Source organism: Doryrhamphus excisus, chromosome 11 (genome assembly GCF_030265055.1).
Source record: "Doryrhamphus excisus isolate RoL2022-K1 chromosome 11, RoL_Dexc_1.0, whole genome shotgun sequence".
Classification (NCBI taxonomy): Eukaryota; Metazoa; Chordata; class Actinopteri; order Syngnathiformes; family Syngnathidae; genus Doryrhamphus; species Doryrhamphus excisus.
The window spans coordinates 6,541,433-6,563,558 of record NC_080476.1 but is presented as its reverse complement, the minus strand read 5'-3'; the positions used below and the strand labels follow the sequence as shown (position 1 = coordinate 6,563,558).

Below are 22,126 nucleotides of genomic sequence, written 5' to 3'. Positions count from 1 at the left end.
CTCCCACTCATTCATGTGGTTGCATCCAGTACACATCACGTCTCCTTAGACCAAGGGCCTCTGGACATAACATAAAAATACAGTAGCACATCACATGCATAAGGATGTTTTCTATGAAGAGACTGCATCAATACATTAGGCCTTAAAAAGACCCTTTAAGGTTTATACTGTATTGGACATGCAGGTCTGACTCTCAGCTTTTCAGCTCAGGGTCTCACTTGGCCGATCCCTGCTGGTTCCTGTACGATCAAAAGCTACTAAGTGTGACAAATGACAGGTGATGAGCATACCCTCAAGACTACTTACTATTGTGCGCGAGTAGAACACATGATCATGAGACGAGCAACAGGAAAGACATTAGTGTCATAAAAATAACTACAAGACTGCTCAGTCAGGCACAGACCTCCGCCAGCTCGGGTACAACTGCAAACAAGTGAAAACTGATTTTACATTCTGGGGAAATGTTATGAAACTTCCAACACACTGGCTAATAATAAAATAATAATAATAGTAATAATAAAGGTGCTTTTCGAGGTTCCCAAAGCGCTTCACAATGAAGTGAACCCATTATTCACTCACTCCTTAGTCACATGCTGACGGTGGTAAACTATACCCGTATACACAGCAGCCCTGGAATAGTTTGTGTGACTCCACCAGTGACTTAGTGGAGAGCTTCTTCTTTCTCTTTGGGCTTTTCCCTTCAAGTTCAAGGGTCGCCACAGCAAATCAATCTCCTCCATCCAACCCTGTCTTCTGTCTCTAACCAACTACCCTCATGTCCTCCTTCACTACATTCATGAACATCCTCTTTGGTCTTCCTCTACGCCTCATACCTGGCAGCTCTAAACACATCATCCTTCTACCAATATATTCACTATCTCTCCTCTGGACATGCCCCAACCATCTCAGTCTGGCCTCTCTGACTTTATCTCCAAGGCTTCTAACATGTAATGTCCCTCTGATGTACTCGTTCCTGATCCTATCCATCCTGGTCACTCCCATTGAGAACCTCAGCATCCTCATCTCTGCTGCCTCCAGTTCTGCTTCCTGTCTTTTCCTCAGTGGCACTGTCTCTAGAGCAAAAAGTCTCACCAGGATCAAAAGGCCAACCTTCCGGTTTCTGGACGACCTGCCTCCCCACCTTTTTTTTTTTCAATCAAAAAACTTGCAACCTCCTTTGGCCCCATGGCAGATTATTTAGTAGTCAGCATCAATACAAAATGAATGGCCAGTGAGTCAGCAACATATAGGTTGCTTTGTTTGGGCACTCCATTTTGCAAAACGATACAGTCCAGGAAAAATGTCCTCTTTGAGTCCAATCCCAGGAGATGTCCAGTGGCGGTCCCAAGCTTGGATAAACAGGAGGGAAGGAGGTCAAAACTAAACCAAAATCAAACATGTAATTGCCTCGCTGTGGCAACTCCCGATGGGGAAAGCCAAAACATTATCAGACAGGTACAACCAAACAATAAAAACCCTCCATGGACACAAGCGGTAGCTGAGAAATAACTAATAAAAAAGCGTGACACCAATTGACTTTCAACAACTACATGGGGAGAAATCTGTAGATGAAGATGAAACCTCCAAAAAGCTTTCAAAGCCTTCACTTTCGAGTTTAAAAAAAAAAAAACCTCTTGAGTGGAACAGGAAATGCACTGGAGAGCATGGGCCTAAAGCTTGAATGAGAGGGAGGTGGGGGTGCTTCTGTTGTCAGAGCTTTTAAAGATGATACGGTTCAAAGAGAGTTGAAGCTGCACTCCAAGGATCCTGTTCAAGTTATGGAAAAAAAAAAGCATGTGGATCTCCTTGCAGGAGAGGACAACGTGTACCAACAAACGGTTTAGCAGGGATCTAGGAAGATGCTACTGCATGATATAAACATGTGGATGGGGGGGGGGGGGTTGATCATTGTGATCAGTTAGGACAATTTACATGTTCTATTGCTCGGGCAGGCCACTAGCTTTCTGCGTTTCCATCCAAATGAAAATTGCTGTGACATTTGCATCCCATTTTCAACCATTACATTGACATTTGTGTTTTAAAGCATGCAAAGTCACCTGTTTCACACACTCTTGTATAAAGCTAATACTTGTCTGCTTTGCTGTGACCTTTTAGGAAAGGCCACACACACACCAATGAATTAGCACTTTGGGATGCTTGTTAGACAGACCATAATGTTCTTTCACTTCAGCTCCAGGCACACACTGGCATGCAGAGTTAAATTTGAACTTGCCACACACCAAAAAGGAAATATTCAAGGACCTTGGCACTGATTTACTGTCAGAAATGTAACTAAATCCTCCACTTATCCATCATTCAAATCCAGCTACACTAATATCATGTGCTCAGGGAACCTTCTTCTTGAAATGTTCCTGAAGGCACACTGATCATCCTACATTCCAGGACACCACCGCCGACAAGACTGTAAAAAGTGTTGACGCCTCCGTGTTATTCATTTTGCATGGCACCGTGAAAATGACTTTGAAAAACAGTAATGAGAGAAAAACGCAGGAAATGAACAAAGATGAGTTGCCTGAAGGAAATCATTACCACGCATCATTACTCTTGACTACTGACTGACACGAGGCATGGATATACGGAAAGATGCTTCCAATCCAGAAAAGTCTTTCACTTGGATTTGCATAGCTAGACACACATACATTATATACAAATTTCAAGATAATGTTGATGTTGAATGACACCAGGAAGGAGAGTTCTGAAGTTTGCAGGGAGATTAACGACATGAGGATGAAGAGCTCTGTAAATAGCAAGGCGCTAAACAACAAAATAGATCAACAACACAACGACATGAGATCCTTAATGAAACATTAAGAAGCTGCGTAAACAAATTGGTGGACTGGAAAGAAAAGTGGATGCTTTGAAGAAGAAAAAAAGGATTGCATTTTAACAGTCCACGCGTAAGAACTACGTGATTGTGACTCGGCTCCACATTACACACAGGTCAGTGTTGACACAGGAGGAGCAACAGATGGCCATCTTTTTGCACTCAGAGGGGCTGAATGTGGATGTAAGGATAAAATATTAGTTATTAGTTCATTCATTCATTTTCTACCGCTTATCCTCACAAGGGTCGTGGAGGTGCTGGAGCCTATCCCACCCTGGACCCTACACCCTGGACTGGTCGCCAGCCAATCACAGGGCACATATAGACAAACAACCATTCACACTCACATTCATACCTATGCACAATTTGGAGTTGCCAATTAACCTAGCATGTTTTTGGAATGTGGGAGGAAACCGGAATACCCGGAGAAAACCCACGCATGCACGGGGAGAACATGCAAACTCCACACAGAGATGGCCGAGGGTGGGATTGAACCCTCTCCTAGCTGTGAGGTCTGCGTGCTAACCACTTGACCGCCTAGTTAGTTATTAATTATTATTAGTTATTTTTGCACAGTTTTTCCCCATTTTTGTCGTCTCCCAGGCCGCCCTTTGGGACACAACCGACAGTTAGCATTAGACAAAACGCAACGCGGACATGACCAATTTAACACAAACAACACGTACTATTACAATTCCAAAATATACCACATGAAATGTTCATTTATGAAGTATAGTTCGCCACCACTGCTAACCACCAACGCATAAAAAAGCATTCAATTATTACCCAACCAAAGTGAGGACTATTTCGACTCTATTTCGACCTTTATGGAAATTCCCTAATGCTAACAAATGTTAACGTGTGTCACTTCAGGTTAATTTCAAGCATTTGCAATACATTAGTGATATATATTCAACTTCATCGTGAATAAAAATGATGGCAGGGATTACTGTGGAGGGATTGGTGACAACTCTCAATCATGAAAGTGCCTTCAATTTGCATATGAGGAATCTGACTAGAGAGCAGTCTGCCACCCATAAAAATAAATATTATGTCAATATGTCAATAAGCTATAAGTACACGTATCAATCGATTCTTCAATGGAAGCGTATGGTTTACTACGATATTTTTAACAAGAGTGGACTGCGCAGAGAACATTATGATAAATAGATTGTTTTTGAAGACATAGGGACACAAGTGGTCAGGGAAAAAAGTCAAAACAAAAAGTTAACCACACCATCCATTTTCTACCGCTTATCCTCACGAGGGTCGCGGGCATGCTGGAGCCTATCCCAGCTGTCACATTCATACCTATGGACAATTTGTTGACAATTAACCTCGCATGTGTGAGGAAGCCAGAGTACCCGGAGAAAACCCATGCATGGGGAGAACATGCAAACGGCACACAGAGATGCCCGAGCGGAGAATCGAACCCAGATCTCCGAGCTGTGTGGCCTGTGCGCTAACTACTCATTCACCGTGCAGCCCCTTGTGGAATATATGGAAACAATAGGTGTATCCACTACATGAGAAATGGTCTTTAAATATAATCATCTACCAAATTTCTCTTACATCCATCAGTAGATCATCGCATCGTTCGTCTTCTTTGGCCCGGTGAGGGGCTTGACGGTCCTCTGCTATATGGATTCATCATTTCAGTCTTACAATGTGAAATTCATCTTTTCATGGGATCAGACGGGATGTGAAACAGCGATCATGGCATTTGAATCATGCTAAAATATCTATCAAAGTGCTATTTATGCAACTAATAGAAGGATCACACTCAAGGGTTTTTAATGAGTAACCCGTCTGGTTACATGAACCAAGGTTCACCAAATGAGGATCAAAAGCACTAGCCATCGAGCTAAAAGCCTGAGCTGTCAAGTCAATGTCCAGCGTGACTCCATAACACCAGCCGGCATCCATAACAAATAGACACAGGAAGTTTGGAACTCCAGTGTCACTGCTGTTAACAGTGGTTAGCTTCTTTTTACACTTGAGAGTTAAACAAAAAAAACCTAAAACTATTACGATTGCTATTGTAAGAGATGCCAGCCATGTACGCTAGTAACAGGCTCTTCGTTCAACTCTCATTCCAAAGGTTCTGGGTTCAAGTCCACAGCTTTGTTCATAAAATACAGTAAAAGTGAGCAAAGTTCACTCAGTTGCAAATGGTGATTAATTTGATTAACATTTTTAACCATATGACAGCTCAACTTATTACGCCTGATGTTAAAATGTTAGCTACTGTACAGTCACCATAGAATATTAACAAGGTCTTGTATTTACCCCTGGCATTGCTTGTTTATTCAGCCATCTTGGATCACAAACACTGCAGTATCCTGTAAGGCAAATGCCAATGTTACACAAACTAGTCCATGTGCTTTGTTTTCTACATGCAAAACCATAATTATTCTATATAAGATGTATTTTGTGTCCATATTTTTGCATGTCTGGACCAGATTAATTGGATATTTCAGTTTTCGGCGGCACTGTGGTCAAGTGGTTAGCGTGCAGACCTCACAGCTAAGAAACCAGGGTTCAATTCCACCCTCGGCCATCTCTGTGTGGAGTTTGCATGTTCTCCCTGTGCATGTGTGGGTTTTCTCCGGGTACTCCGGTTTCCTCCCACATTCCAAAAACATGCTAGGTTAATTGGTGACTCCAGATTGTCCATAGGTATGAATGTGAGTGTGAATGGTTGTTTGTCTATATGTGCCCTGTAATTGGCTGTAATTGCCAGTCCAGGGTGTATCCCGCCTCTCGCCCGAAGACAGCTGGGATAGGCTCCAGCACCCCCGCGACCCTCGTGAGGAAAAGCGATAGAAAATGAATGAATGAATTTCAGTTTTCAGCTCACCTTTCCGAACAAATTAATGACAACAACCAGGTCAGTAAAGATACAACTATTGGAGTTACCTTATTTTTATAATACTTACTAGGGGGAAATTGGGTGACAACACAAACAAATTTGAGGTGGGTGTTCCACCTTAAAGCTTCCCGCTGCAGGTCGTCTTTGAAAATGTCTACATTTGGATTTAACAGGCTAAATCCTCAAGGACGAGGGGTTTACTACAGAGCACGTTCCGTCTTCATTGACTGTGCTCATTTAGAGACTCTGGAAGCATGCAGACTTCCCTCCGCATTGGATTCCTAAAACAGCCTGCACTCATTGACCCCCCCCAGCCAGCCAGCCAGCCAGCCACCAAAGACACATCCTCTCTCCTCCAGCAACATGATGAACGGCACCCGCACTGACACACAAACACGTCCCTGCTTATCTCAGCCTAATTCTATTCTTATTTTCAATTCAGCCTCAAGGTCAAAGTGAGAGTGAACAATCCAGCAGGCCAGATTATATTACATACCATTACATTCCTATATAATATCCACATGCAATGTCTATTCACTCCAGGTAAAGAGTGTGCCATGTGCATTAGCGATAAACATATCACAGGGGAGGGGACTTCTGTTAAGCCTGTGGTGATCTGGTGAACTGTCACGCCCGTGGAAAAAAAAAAGCACAAGTGCTGCTGACAGTCATTAATTTCACATTTAATCCACAGCCACACCGCCAGGGTTCGAGTGGAACTTTCAAAATAAACCAAAATATAAAAAACCACAAGCACCCTGCTGCTTATATCAATCATGTTGTGTGTTTATTCCCAGACGTGCCAGCACATCCTCACCTGGCTACACACACACACACACACACACACACACACACACACACAACTGGAGTGACTATCGCGACATGCACACGCACGACACTACACTACACTCGCATCCTGCCATGCTTTTATCATGCGTAAACATGCAGATGTTTTTCATCATGGGCTTTGCAGAATGCTCCGAGCGCGCACACGCACGCCGATGAGCGCGCACAACCCGCCTGGTGTTTGCTTCCTGGCGGCGTGCACGCTCGGGCATCACCGCTCAGCTGATGGAGGAGCTTGTTTTGGGGTGAAATATTCATAAGGGGGGCTTCGTCACGACTTCACTCGCGGGGCTTTAAGTGAGCGCTATTTTGAAACAAAATAATAAAGGATTAATATTCACTACAGCGCCGTGAGGGGGCTTCAAGGTTGAATAGTGGCTATTATGCACGCAAAATACCCCGCTGTCATTCTGTTGTTTGTTGCAAAAACGCTGTTTAAAAAAAAAAAAAAGGCCCCTGCTGCGATGCTACCTCCGCAGCAGCCACGCAAGCGAGGCGGTGTGTGCACATCCCGTCTACCGCCGTTTAAAAAGGCGCGTTTTTGACGACGACATCACGCAAGTGAGTGATTTATGGCGCAAAAAGAGGGTAATAATTGAAGGTGAGACCTACCTTGGTGTTGCTATAGCCGAGGGCTGGCGCAGACGCAGCCAAGCGGCTCCCGGATGAGACAACAACAAAACCACGCCGGTTGTTGATGACACAGCTGTCCTGCTAAGGCGCCACAGAGAGAGGGCGTGAGTTCAAAGGATGGAGGAAAAAAAAATCTCTTCCCAGATGTGTCAACGTACGATGGGTTGAAAAATCAACAATTCAGACGCCTTTCTCCAGATTGACGCCTTCCCCTTGATGTGGGAGCTCTTCCATTTTTTTCGGATAAACAGCGCTGCTCGGCGCAGACTCCTGACTGAGAAGCATCGTGCAAGTCAATGCGACGTTGGCGGGGAGACGAAAAACGTGCAGGAAAAAAAACATCCTTTAGTGTATTTGTGTGTGAGGGGGAAAAAACATGCTTTGCAGGCAATGAAAAAGAAGAGGGAGGAGGATGACGTCAAAACAAAAAAAAGCGCAGATGTCAATGTTGGTTCAAGAGCTGGAGCCGGGCATCCTCTCTGTACTCCATATCCACACATCATCATCATCAGCAACAGCATCACCATAGTGCTTCCTGAGTACTCACTCACCAGTTGGTAGGGGCTTAGCATCCATCCATCCATCCATCCACTCACTAGATGATTTATGATTCCCTTAAACCTAAAGCACCAAAACAGGAAGAAGACACAGCATTGTATTATGGCATTATTTAAAAAAAAACAGAATATTAAATATAAACATGGTTGGTATGTCGGAGTGTCCAAAATGTCTATTAAGAGAAGAAATCCAAAGGATTCTTGAGCCACTTGATATTTTTCTATAGGTTTTATACGGGTGAGACATACACACCTGATCGCCACAACAAAAGGCTTTTATTGCAGGTGTGAATTCTCTCACAACTGACCCATAATCCCTAAAAGAAATCCACTTCCTGTCTGTAATTATTCTCTCCCAACTGACCCATAATCCCTAAAAGAAATCCACTTCCTGTCTGTATTTATAAGCATGAGTCTTATGTATGTGGTCATAGACACCTCTGTCCCTGGTCCTGAGTGAAACTCGAGACACACCTGTAATCACTTTAGCTCTTTACCTCAGTTCTCATGTTCTGCTTCTGTTGTTTCTATTTTCTATTCGTTCTTCTGTTTGAATCGAGTCACACCTTCCTGACCCTTCCTGCCCGCACGCAGATTCCTAGGTTTGAATCCTTAGTAAGTTTGCTAAGCATTTGCTAAGCTCTCTTTATTTTTTCCTTGTTTGTCTCATGGCTTCGCCTGGCACACATCAGCCCAGCGAACTGTTTCTGACCTCGACCTCTGACCTGAGTTGCCTGCTGGATTATTGTGGGTCAAATAAATGTATACTGGGTCCAACCGGCTAAGAAGTTCTGACATATATGGCTGATTTACTCTTATTTTGTGAAAATTTCACTCATCCCGGGTGGATCTAGATATGGATTAACAGTGATAAATGAGATATTGTATTTATGAAAAGTTCTTTTAGTTCAGTAGTTCAATTAAAAATGTGAAACTCATATTGCTATCTGTGTTATATTTGAAAGAGTCACTGCACAGAGTGAAATATTTCAAAAAATTTTGATTATTATAATCTAATTGGGGCATGGTTCCAAATTAGGAGCCTCTTTATTTCTCCTTTCTTTCCTCAGGCTGACTTTGTGCCCTATTCCTGACAGCAGTATCCTTTGCACATTTGCCGAGAATGCGTCCCCATGCGCAAAATGGAGGGAGGGGTGGATATAGCTGCTGTGATTAGAGCTTCCAGATAAAAACCTCCTCTGGTTAGCAAATGAACTGCCACACTTTGGACACCCCTCCCGTGGTATATCGGAGTACATGCCCCCTGAAGGAAGAAGCTACACTAACTGGACACAACATTAGGTACGTTATCTCATTTGAGCAAATATACAAAGAAACTATAGAACAAGAGCCTCTTTGTGATCTTTGGACCATCTGCAAGAAAGCTGAAAGTCCATAACAACATGGAAGTGATGCCATGGTACAATAAAGCAGACACCTGAAGTACATACTACGACACATCATAAGGCACACATAGTGGAGCCAAAAAAAAACCCTTCAATTGATGAAAAATAGGATCACCAAAATATGAGCCACAGCTCTCAGTGTGAAGCAATGCAACCTACAAGCACGAAAATAAACATAGTTGAATCAATCCCTGAAGCCTAAATCTTGTCCTCATGTGTCCAGAAGATAACATTTACTTCCTACAAGCACTTTACACATATTTATCATTGTTGGTCAATATTTAGCGTTTAGCTGCAGGGTACAACAGAAAATGAACCAAAAAGTAAATACAGTGTAAAGATCAGAAGAATAGATCATCATTTAAAACGTCCATTATTTTCTTGGCAGATGGCAAATCCGCCCCAAAGGCTCCGACGAGATGGGATTTTAAAAGCTGCAACACACCTACCATACGCCCGCACAGGTGTTTTCACAGCAACAAAAAGCATCAGCAGGATGAATTACTTGATGATGACTGCATATCAATGAGACCGGTTGCTGTACGCTATCATGACTCTTCCAATATGGAGTCATTGGTATTTACCAGCCAAAGTCGCCTGTCAATTTACTAGCTATGTTGGCATTAAATAAATCATTGGCATGCTTGGCATGCTAGCAGCTTTCAGCATTTGTACCTTGTTTATTTCAAAGAATCTGTTCTGATCATGAGTTTCTAAAGTTTTAGGAAAGCACCAAAATTCTAGTATGGACAGCAGAGCTCTAATTAAGCAGTGTGTCTCAATACTTGTTGATGTAGTGTCGAAAGTGCTGATTAGGGGGCAGAGAGCTGTCCTTGGTTCTTAAATTGGGGTCACATGTTCTACTTCTTATTATTCATTCATTCATTCATTTTCTACCTCTTATCCTCACGAGGGTCGTGGGGGCATGCTGGAGCCTATCCCAGCTGTCTTCGGGCGAGAGGCGGGGTACACCCTGGACTGGTCGCCAGCCAATCACAGGGCACATATAGACAAACAACCATTCACACTCACATTCATACCTATGGACAATTTGGAGTGGCCAATTAACCTAGCATGTTTTTGGAATGTGGGAGGAAACCGGAATACCCGGAGAAAACCTACGCATGCACAGGGAGAACATGCAAACTCCCCATAGAGATGGCTGAGGGTGGAATTGAACTCGGGTCTCCCAGCTGTGAGGCCTGCACGCTAAACACTTGACCGCCGTGTAGCCACTTCTTATTCTCTAACAACATAAATCATTTTTTTGTCAAAAAGGCAGATTTATTATTATTATATATTATTTATTATTATTAAAGAGCAAAAAAGTGACATTTCCCAGAAATGTATTATACTTTAGGCATTTTACTGGATTCTCTGTGTCAAGCTTGTATTGTGAAGGTCATACAGGAAGTGACCGGTTTGACTCAAGTTGCTTTGCCCTCTGGCAAGCAAGAGAAATATGACTTTCTCATGTTTCCTCAGAGCTCCGAGACAAACAAGACATGCTCTGTTTATTTCTATGAGGACTGGAAATACTGTAACAAGGCACAAAGGAGCGTTCCATTTATGGAGCTAAATAGAGTGTTTATTACAACGTAGCTATGACTGGAATGTTCTCTGAGCTGCTTTGAAGTTGGAGAATGACCACTGCACGCGTCATTTAGTGACTGGGAGCAATAGAACCTTCACTCAGACTGGACCGTGAAATCCTATGGTCTCTCTCCAAGACACGACACATAATGTTTAGACCAAAAAATTATGTGATTATAAAACGTTTTATCTTGTACACTGATGGCCCGTGTGCCAAAGTATCGAGGGAGTGGATTTGTTATCAGGAGCTTTGAGGGTTAAAGTGCAAAGTGTGTGTAAGGAGCACTGCTTCATTTGCATCTAGCAGCTAGCAGGTAAACTAATATATTGAGATGGTGTAAATTCCTGTGGACACGTGTGGAATGGTGTGCTTGGTGTGCCTTATAAAACTTTCTTTTTGAGCAAGTTACAAATGCTGCTTTTGCCTGTGAGCTAATTCAATCGGGAGTCATTTGACGCTGCTGTTGTCTTGTCTGCCAAATATGGAGCACTGTTCATCTGGATTCGTCTAAAACGTAATTTTTGCATTAAAATGTTGCTTTTTAACACAGTGCTATCTTCAGTATGTAGCCACTTATTGCATCAAAGCCTTCCTGATGACCCGAAGGCTGCTGTTAGGTACCCAGGAAGTATTATTATTTATGGATAACTATTTATTTGAAAGTACTCTAGCCTGAGGTTTTAGTGTACTTTATTTTAACCTATTATCTATGTTTTGAATAATAATCAAACTTAACTAAGTGCTATGACTAATGGTGCTGTTTGTGTTCTAGTCCTCCTTTTTCTATGTGTGTGTGTGTGTATCCTTGTGAATGTCTAATGATGGTATAGAGGGGTGAGGTGTTGGATGGCTGTTAATAACAGTTTTAATACTGTGTCCAGCATTAGCATTAAGGTCAATCAAAGTCAAGCTTGATTTGATTTTGAAGTTTTCATGCGAAGGACAACTCAAAGAAAGATGCTCATGTTGCAGGTTACCAACATGACAGATGCAAAAACTCACAGGAAGGAGTTTTTAGAAGCCATAAGTGTTCTACAATGGATACTGACCTTTCTCTTCTTGGGTATGTTGACTTCATCTGTACTTTTAGGCTACTATTAGTAGTATGGGATATTAGTGCTTGCCCGCATCTCTTATAACCTTCCATTTGCATTCAACTGGAGGTGTGACATGTATCATCTTGATGGTGGCGCTGATGTTTACATCCCTGTGGCTGCTTCCCACTCTGTCCTTCATATGGCTTGTGATTGACTGGCAGACCCCTGAGAGAGGTAAAGGAAATGACAAGAGTTGTGAGACAATGTAGTCATTCATGGTGGGTAGCCTTTTTTTTTTCCTCAATTCAAGTTTGAAAGATTGCAAGAAAAGTAAAAGGTCAGATTACCAGGGCAAAAAGCAATTAAGTTCAAATGATTTCATGATATTGGGAGATTACAGTCTTCCCTGGCCTTGTCGCAGTTCGAGTATCGCTCCCACACACTCGCTTTTTTTTCAAAATAATGAATCAATGATCACTGTTTCATGGTTGACTATTGACTATTATTAGTCAAAAAATGTTGAAAGACAAATTATATGTAGTATTCTGGTAACTAGGCATCAGTAATGTTATGCATTACATTACATTTCTTACTGCATGGACACTTGCCATGGCTGGGATTGAGTGAAAGAACTTTCTCCTCCCGTTCTGTGAGGAAGTGGTACGTTTTTGGTTTCTTTGTCCTTCTCCTCCACTCCCCTAGAAATACTTTAAAGTGTAGCAGTTTCTAAGCTAACTAGTTAGCTGCCAATTTATTTGTTCTTGACTTCAGTGTTTCAAACGGAGTGGGGAAAAACGATAAAGTAAAACGCCAAAAACTTACAATTTCCACATGGAATGGGAGGAAATCCTTTATTCACTTACATTCTGGGTGTCTTATTCAGTATCAATATATAGTCTGCCCCCCGACCAGTTTGCCAGTTTATCAATTTCCCCTATGGTTAGACATTTTAAGACCTTAAATTCAAATGATTGAATTATAGACTTTTTAAGCCGCCCCAGATACACTGTATGATATTCTTCACCTGAATTATGTTACAGATAGCAGGAGAAAACAATTTGTGAGGAGGTGGAAGGTGTGGGAACACTTCCGAGACTATTTTCCGATCAAGGTAAGACCCACCTGTGCATATTTGAATCCACAGTCATCATTTCATTTGTACTCGAGTGGGTACTTGTCTGTGATTAGGTATAATACAACCTAATTTCTAACGCAGACTTCCGAATGGTGAGCTTTTCATTCTCTTGTTCAGTTGGTGAAGACGGCTGAGCTGAGTCCAAACAAAAACTACATCTTAGGCTGTCACCCACACGGTATAATGAGTATTGGAGCCTTCGGCTGCTTCAGTGCAGACTGCTGCGGCTTCCCAGAGGCTTTTCCTGGGATGCGGGCCTCTTTAGCCATATTGGCTGGGCTCTTTCGCATCCCATTTTTCCGGGAGTACCTGATGGGTGGAGGTATTTCTAACAAGTTGGCCGTCTCTATAGCTGTGTGAATACAACAGAATGATGCATTGTCTTACTTTGTTTAAACAGGCCTGGTTCCAGTCAGCAAGTCATGCCTTGTCCACCTTCTGTCCAAGAAGGGCACAGGAAACGCAGTGGTAATAGTGATAGGTGGCGCTGCAGAGTCTCTGGCCTCCCGTCCTGGAGAACAGACAGTCCTGCTGAAGCAGAGAAAAGGCTTTGTTAGGATGGCGCTTGAGTTTGGGTGAGAACACTGCTTATCCAGATACTCACCCATAGGCAGCATCTGATGACATTACTGCAACATTGCGATATCATACACAGGGCTGACCTGGTGCCCGTTTACTCCTTCGGGGAAACTGAGCTCTTCCATCAGATCATCTTCGCAGAGGGTACACTTGGTCGGAGATTACAGGACCTGTTTAAAAGAATTGTGGGTTTTGCCCCTTGCTTGTTTGTCGGTGAGCGCTGGGCAGTGCTGCCCTACAGGACTCCCATCACCACAGTGGGTGAGTCTTCATTCCCACAAGCGGAGATCATGTGCCTGCTATATTCTAACACCTACCCTCCTTCCTAGTGGGAAGTCCCATCTCCATGCCTCAGCGTGCCACACCCACAGAGGAGGAGGTGGACCACTATCATCAACTTTACATGGACGCCCTGTCACGGTTATTCCACGACCACAAAGTCAGGTGTGGACTTTCAGAGAGTCACAAGCTTTGTTTTATTTAGAGGTTTCACTTGTTTGGGCCCTCAATGGACTATAACTGGTCATTATGTGGGTGTGTTGTGTAGAATTTATAAAACTAGACATTATCGCTTCAAAATCCCTTCAAGAAACGTGAGAACTTAACAATGACGGCAACAACTACATCAGATGGGCCATTTCTGTCAGTGTTTTATAAACATACTGGAGTTGACGGCAATAATTCAACTTGATGCTCACAATGTGTTTCAGTGTATGAAGGAAATCAAACAAACGTAATTGGTTGTTTCTCACTATAGATTTGTTAAAGAAAGTACCACAGTTTATTTTTTCTACATCTAATATATTCTTCACTTTTTAAAAATAGCTAACTGGAACAACTCAGTGTAATTCAAAGCTTCGCCCAGTAGAGGGCACCATGTCTTCACATACTGCGTCTAGACTAGATATAAGAAAAACACATAATGCACTCCAGCACCATATTAAAATAAATGTGTGTGAGTGTACATTAACAGTATTGTGACGTTGATTGATGTTTTGTCTTTGTGGCACACCTCAAGTATCTGTGCAGATTAAATATTATAGGTTGACAGCTTTATTGAGTAATGGGTGTACATGCAATGTAATACACAGTAGTTACAAAGCAAAAAAACTAACAAAAACCCTACATTTGAGAAAAAAAAATAACTGACAGGGCCAAGTGAACCTTCTAAAAGAAGTCCGTATCATCTGGTGCATCCAAATCCCGGTATTCAATGATGTTTCTGGGATCACCACGTGACATTCTGGAACAGAGAACCCAATTAGGGATTCAATTCTATTGCGTCTCCAGGTGTATAACAAATCACAGAGTAGCGGTCTTACCTGATGTTGCGTGGCTTTCCAAGGTATCCGCCTTGTCCACGGAAGTTGTCGTAGTTGCCTCGCCCGCCTCCAAAATGGTTAGGTGGGTAAGGGGGTCCACCTACAATTTGGGAAGCATTCAGGGGTCACTATCCACAAAGAAGTGGATAACAACTACAAACGAGAACAACTACTGCACATACCACCATAGCCCATCAGTGGGGGGCGGGGCTGTGCAAAGGCCATTGGGCCCTGAGGACCTTGAGGAGGGAATGGCATGGCAGGAGAAAGCAAACCTGAAGAATAAAAAACGCTCATATTACTGAAAGACAGCGGATAAACATCCATTGTAATCGGAAGTGATCAGTCAAATGTTGACAAGCCCACCTTGACCGGGAGTTGGAAGAGGAGGAAGTTTAATTTCCGGCAGAGATGGCCTCTTGGCATCCATCAAGAAATTATTGAAGAACACCACCTCCTTTTTCACCTCTTCAATTTTGTCCCCGTGTTTGTTCAGGATGTGTTTTCGTACAAACTCTGGGCCCTTAAATCAATCGTGCAATCTAAGCAACCATGTTCATTCTTGGAAAAATGTCACAAATAATGTACCTTAAACTTCTTGCCACTAAGTGGACAAAGCCACTTGTCCTTTCCGAGCTCCTGCGTGTTGGCAGAAACAAACTTCTCCACCTCCTCAGCGGGGTCCTTGCGACCCATCTTGGCTGCCTCTTCCTCAGACAGGACTTCTTTGGAACTATACAAAGAACCCAGCTTGTCCTCCATCACCTTCTGCCATTGTTGCACTATTTGATACAAGAGCAGTATTAACGCCCGGTTGCTATTAACGATATGTAAAGAATGAAAGTCTAATGAGAGCACACAGTTTCACTTCATATATCAGTCAAATTATACAATAGAGGTCTCAAAAATGCAGCTTTTATGCCCCCACATCTGACATCAAGTTCAGTATACGTGCACCCACAAACCCTGGTCAGATGGCTTGAGGTACTTTAGCTTGCTTAAAGGAAGGGGCTCTTTAATTGGGCAAGCAATAGTCAGCACTGAACCAACAGTGACCTTGTCACTCACCTTGTCACTCAGTGAAATTAACAGGGAGTCCCTAAACAGAACATGACTACAATCACAGTGCCAATAAAAAAATTACCAGTTCAGTTGAGTTTGAGATCCCTGGTATCGAGTAAATGCCCAAGAGGAAATGTGTGGCCACAGATGACCACAATGTAGCCCATCTTCCAGATGATCTCTGCACTTATTTTGGAAGTAAATCAAACTTTAATATCAATTTTGGCCTGTTTTTAAATCCTAAGATGTGAATAATCAATCCATCTTCTATGCCACTTAATCCTCATTAGGGTTGCTGGGGCATGGTGGAGCCTATCCCGGGTGATTGTTGTGCAGGAGGCAATGTACAACCCAGACTGTTTGCCAGCCAATCACAGGACACACATAGACAACCATTCTCACTGACATTCATATACGCCTGGACAATTTGGAAATGTGAATGCACACACAAACATGGCGGCAGCAGACGTGAAAGACTATAAATATCATGTAGCCCAGTGGGATACAATTAGATAAAAAGGTAGAGGGGAGTTAATACGTTCATGCACATAAAACAAGAACAAGATCAATTCCGGCATTAAAGCTACAGCTAGAAAACAGTCAGTCTTCGTACAATGCTCGTCTGTGCTACATAAGTCACTGACCTTCTCCATTTGAAATGCGGTTTGGCGGCACAGGTCCGCGAACGTGGATCATTCCACAGCGGTTTGGCATCTCATCTTCACTTGGGTATTCACAAGCATTGTAGTAATCGATGGAATGCACAATGCGCAGATATAAGATCAGGCGGTCCAACACCTGATTAACGACAATGTACATTTCAAAGCATGAAGTGGCAATACAAACAAGGTAGGGAAACAAATAGCAAATGCCGATGGAAACCTTGGCAAGCTTTTCATCTTTCTCCACAGTCATCTCTGCTGAGTGACCCTCCTTGGGGTTCTCTTCTTGATCCACCCCACCTGTAGAGCCCAGGAGCTCCTCCTCCTCAGCGCTAACCTCCTCGATTAGGTAATCAGTTATATTCTTCAAGATGGGGTTTTGAGTCTTCTGCAATGATACATTTTAAATGATTAATGCGACAATTTAAGATGAGTCGCTTTATATTGTGTGCTACCTCTGCACTATGGCCCTCCTTCTGGGCTGGGCTGCACCACAGCTCTCCTTTCTCATCCAGGGCGTGGATTAGCTTGGCGGCCATCTTAATGTCATTCCGCAGTATCTGCTTGTGCTGAGTGATGCCGTTCACATTACGCACCCTTCGAACCAGATCCCTGTTGACGCCTGGTGCCAGCTCACAATCACGTAACTGTAATAGGCCCAACAGGTCCAACACATGGAAAACTTGACCCAAGGAAGGACATCATACACAGTACTAAAACACTAAAAATAATTAAATGAAACAGTAATCCATATCAACAAAAAGACCACTACATACTACTACTGTAGGGACCTGGCAGTTACGTGCAGTGATAAAGATCTTTGTGCCACTTACACGAATGTTCTGAAGATTCCAGCAGACTTCTTTGATATTGACACTGCGGTCAAATGTTACCCAGCAGCGTCGGTAAAACCTACAACACCACACCACTTTTTAAGTAGTCATACAGCCACAATAAGGAAGCATAAGCTAAAAGGCATTGTAAAGAGAGCCACATGTTAGTTGTACGTGATTAACCTGCGATCTGGATGAGGGTCAGCCAAGCAAACACGCAGGAAGCCAGGGTACCTCCGACACAGCTGATAAGAGGAAACAAGATGTCAGGAGGATATCCTTACACAGAACACACATCACTGAATAGGAAATACAGAATTGTGAGTGATCAACTCACAGCTATAATCTCAGCCTTGGAAATGGTCGGAGCAATGCTCCTCATGAAGAGAGAGCACGTCTTGTGGAGAGGCCGTGGTCTAGGAGTGTCATCCTTGACCTTTTTCTCCACTTTCTCCTCCTCTTCAGCATTCGGTTTCGGTTTATCATCTTCAATGGGTGAAAGCAGATTGGTGTGTGTGTGTGTATATGCAAGTCTTTTCACGTGCTATGTATTATAAAATAAAAATGCTTTTCTCACCTCCACCTTCCTCACCCTCATCCTTATCTTCTGCCTCTTCCTTCTTCACCGATTTTTCAGAACAGACAGAGTTGGAGTCAGATTCAGAGTCAGAGTCGCTCTCAGAGGCGCTGGCTTCATCATCGCTGTCTGCGCTGCGCTTCCTCTTTCTCCTTGGCTGGACAAATCAAAATAGCATACCAGAGGCACATTGAACATTCCGGGTTCCTGAAGAAAATCATTGAAGGCAACACAAACCTTCTTGGGTTCAGGTTTTTCTTCCTCGACCGCTTTCTCTGTTTCATCCCCGCCTCCTGCAACGGTCCTTTCATTGGAGGCAGAATCACTCTCGTTCTATAGGGCAATTAAAAAATGTTTACAACTGAAATCTACTAGGCATAAAGAGTGGTGTTTCTCCTACCATATTCACATGTTCATTTAGTCAAATATTCATTAACCATCTGTGGTGGCCAACCATACCTTTTCATCCTTGTCTTTGGCCGCTGAAGGTTTGCAGTCCCCATCCATGTTCTTGTGACGGTCACTCTTTTGATTTTCTGCTCCACCAGGTGCTGACTTTTCCCTGTCCTCCTGCTCCTCAAGTGGCAATTCCAAGATGCGAAGATCATGATCTGTCCCTCCTTCCATCTTTATCACAGCTGAAAGAGAAGATATTCTCTAGGCGCCTACACTTGTGTGTCCTCACAAACTAATACTTTTGATGCGATGTTCACCTGCATCCAGGACTTTAATGATGGCCGGTGTCTGTTCGATGTCCAAAGAGACGGTTTCAAACCAGGCGTTCTCCATCAGGAACGTGAAGACATTCAAACGGTTGTTCAGGGCTCTCAATCCCTCCAACTTAAGCCGACTGGCCTCATCTGGGTGGTACTTAGACCTGAACCTGTGTCCGGAGTTGGTGGGTCCACAAAACAGTGGGGGAGAGAATGGCGAGGGGCGGGATGAACGAGATGTAGAAGTTAGGAAATATAAAATTAGACATAAATCATAAACGTAATCATAAACATGAAGCAATTGAAAATAATTAATCATCTAAGAAATCATTCCACATTGAGATGATACTTGGCGTGAATTTTTCAAATATGCACAAATTAAATCAGTGGAATGAAAGTTAAACATACAGAAGAATCAATATACTGTAATTTATATGCTTTTATTTATTACATGTTAACTCTTTGATCATCATGGTTTATTGTTAAGCATTAGTAAAGTTTGCAATCAACTCACCACAGCTGGGAAAAATTACAGCAGAATAAAAAAAATGCACATATTGAAATGTTCACTGAGTGAACTACAGTTACCTTGTGTTCTGCCACTTTAATAACAAATAAATACAGAGAGGTCTCCTCTGTAAGAATTGGCTCCACTTCACCCCATTGGTGTTTCTGTATACACATTTTGAGTTTTGGGATTCGATTTGATCCAAATATAAAAAGAAAATGGTGGAGGAAAAAGCCGAAAACAAGAAAACTCCAAGCGTGGGAGGAATTGTCCTATCTATCTAAAAGCCCTGTTACTGTGTGTCTAAGTGCAACTGCATTGTGCGCAGTGCATGCCCTTGCTGTCTAAATCCGATTGTTGCAGAGTTCCACTTTTTCTTCAGGAAAAAACACGGCGTCAACGTGGTAGTGGGGATGAAGGAAGGAAAATGGTTATGTCAAAACAGAACAATTTTGCATGATGCCTGTGAAATAAGTATAGTAAGCAATAACAGGCAGGACAGAACTGGAAACTTATCATGAAAATCAACCCAAACAATAACAATGTCCTCTCTCTGATTTCTGTTACATGATGGTACTCCAATTTAGAGAGGCTTGTTTCAGTAACAATCTCATGGGGGGCACGTATCACGGGACGCACTTTGGCAAGGTTTATTAATAAGTGCAAATCTTTTTACATAGATTTTGGTCAACTGCAGCTGGATGTAGAATTTGGGTTGATTTTCTTCCACACAACAAGTCATCAATAAGAAACTGTGGGCCTGTTCCTACTTTTGAGTGCAACAGCACCTCAGTTTGACATTAGACAAATTAGAGAAGTGCACTGGTGGTACAAATTCTTCATTCATTAGCGACACAAAAGACCATTAACATTACACTACAATGCACACAGCACAGGATCAGGCCCAAGCTAACTACATGAATCTTATATCCAATAACTTAGAGGGTGATCACAATGAACACATATTTAAGAATGAAGAATGCATTATAAATCTACTAACAGGTAATTAAGACATGGATAGAAAAGAGAGTCAAGACCGTACCACTCCTCATCTTTGTGAGCCAAGAAGAAATCCTGCATCTGTTGCCGGCGGTAGTCCAGCTTGTACTCATTGTAGCGCTTAACCGCTTCAGTCTCATCCACAGAGTCATCCAGCGACAGCAGGAACTCCTTAAAGGTCTTCATTATTGGAGGGGGTGGACCCAAGTCCATTTCATGGATATTCCCCAGCCTAATAAAAGAGAAGAGATTACATTCCAGAACAACAAGTCCCATTGTTCCTAGCAATATTTTAGTGTTATAGTCATACATTGGTATGCCCAATTTCAAAAAATTAACATTGCCCATGAAGGAGGGCTAAAACTGTTGATGCACCAATTACTGGTGGGGATATGTGCAAGTACAGTAAATTGGAATGCATCACTGTATTTATAATAACTATTATTATAACTTGCTTTAATATACAACCACGCCAACAAAATATCAGATCCTTCCCATCCCTATTCTTAAGCGCTCATTTAAGTCTCTCACCTTGCTTGAATGGGGATGCCGTGATGCGGCTGCATGAGGTGCAGGTCAGGGTGGCCCCATTGCTGTGGTGGGCCATAACTTGGCCCTCCTCCACCTCCATATCCCATGTCATACCCACCACGGTAGGGATCACCACCGTGGTCATCCCTTCCAGGGAAGCATAGCAGAGGTTCCATAAATGCCAATAATCTAAGGACTGTGGAACAGGACTGCAGTTAAACTCACCAGTCTCTTCTCATGCGTTTCTGCTGGGGACTCATGTCATGTCTGGGAGGGGTGAATCTCTCTCTTCGACCTCGGTCGTAATCCCGGTACTCTCCTCGGCTTCTCCGCTCCCTGCCTCTGTCCCACTCTCTGGCAAATACAACCCAATCAATAACAAACTCAAGGATGAGAGGACCAGACCACAACAACAACAACATTGATGGCTTTTTAGAAATGAATGCGCTTATTGGGCCGTGACTGTTTCTTACCTATCATTCCACTCATCTCTGTGCCTGTCCTCTCTCTCCCTGGAACGGTCATAGTCACTTCTTTCCCGTCTGAATTTGTCCCTTCTTCTGCGATCATACTCGTCGTCACTGTCTCCCATCTGTGGGGAGAAAAACATAAATGTAGGATAGGCAATAGAATCAGAGCGACTGGTCAGCCATTATTAAACATATTCATTGTAGGAAACTCAACCAAGAGTGCCGTGAGATAAGGTGTAAATAAACAACACAAGGCAAAAGAAATGCAACATCAAGCCGGTTAGGTTAGCACAGCTGTTAGCATGCTATGCTAACATTATTCTTTGTCATTAATAGCGGCTCAATTTCCTGCCAGACTCGGGGTTAAGTATCAGATATACAATAAACAAAACAAAAATAAAATATTTTTAAAGAACAAAGATGAACTACTGAAGTCCAACTCAAATATATAATTGATGTATTGACTGCAGTTAGCAAACGCCGATATCCGGTCATCAATATATGGTTAGCTCTCAGGCTACTTCAAAGAGAAGCCAAACAGAACTTCTATAAAAGAAGGCCAATATTTAGAAGTCTTCATTTACCAATTTATCTAAAAACGACGTGGCACGGAAAGGTTTACGTGCATTAAAACCACATAAATACCTTTTCAATTCTCTGCGTCGGTGCGCTTGCAGTCCGTGACCTCTTCGAGTTCCTTCTGGTCTTCTTCCATAGTGTACATTAGTGTCACCGACTGATCTGGAATCAGTGTACATTAGCGCCACCAGCTGGCCTGGAGTTTAACTCAAATCACAACCTTTTCCTACATATTTACAACAGTACATTGAAGTACCAGTATTGGATACACGTTTATTTACTTGAATTGTATTGTAATTCTACTGTATACTTTTTTCAGACAGCTATAATTAAAATATACATATATAGTAATAATATAATCACCAG

At 42.6% G+C, this 22,126-nt stretch overlaps 3 protein-coding genes across 4 annotated transcripts in view; 1 reads left to right on the top strand and 2 right to left on the bottom strand.

The window, feature by feature from the left end:
• The window catches only part of LOC131138529 (neuronal tyrosine-phosphorylated phosphoinositide-3-kinase adapter 1), a 38,377-nt gene extending 30,661 nt beyond the window's left edge, over window positions 1–7,716 (bottom strand). For both annotated transcript variants that reach the window (XM_058087509.1, XM_058087508.1), the window contains exon 1: window positions 7,176–7,716. The gene's annotated coding sequence lies outside the window, so the exon portion shown is untranslated. The remainder of the gene's footprint in view (window positions 1–7,175) is intronic.
• A 2,979-nt stretch (window positions 7,717–10,695) lies between these two features.
• Window positions 10,696–14,547, top strand: mogat3b (monoacylglycerol O-acyltransferase 3b). Its single transcript, XM_058087866.1, has 8 exons — window positions 10,696–11,066; window positions 11,726–11,816; window positions 11,917–12,024; window positions 12,831–12,901; window positions 13,043–13,247; window positions 13,326–13,500; window positions 13,581–13,765; window positions 13,834–14,547. Exons 2-8 carry the CDS (start codon window positions 11,735–11,737, stop codon window positions 13,986–13,988), a joined length of 981 nt encoding a protein of 326 aa, XP_057943849.1. The 5' UTR covers window positions 10,696–11,066; window positions 11,726–11,734; the 3' UTR covers window positions 13,989–14,547.
• srrt (serrate RNA effector molecule homolog (Arabidopsis)) lies at window positions 14,540–21,933 on the bottom strand. Its single transcript, XM_058087865.1, has 20 exons — window positions 21,827–21,933; window positions 21,185–21,303; window positions 20,937–21,065; window positions 20,712–20,858; window positions 20,224–20,412; window positions 18,674–18,843; window positions 18,420–18,598; window positions 18,198–18,293; window positions 17,961–18,117; window positions 17,721–17,869; window positions 17,567–17,628; window positions 17,384–17,462; window positions 17,006–17,197; window positions 16,771–16,938; window positions 16,533–16,686; window positions 15,415–15,608; window positions 15,193–15,349; window positions 15,009–15,101; window positions 14,827–14,926; window positions 14,540–14,747 (listed from the first exon to the last, which is right to left on the bottom strand). The coding sequence occupies exons 2-20, from the start codon at window positions 21,301–21,303 to the stop codon at window positions 14,672–14,674; spliced, it is 2,610 nt and encodes an 869-aa protein (XP_057943848.1). The 5' UTR covers window positions 21,827–21,933; the 3' UTR covers window positions 14,540–14,671.
• Window positions 21,934–22,126: the final 193 nt, after the last annotated feature.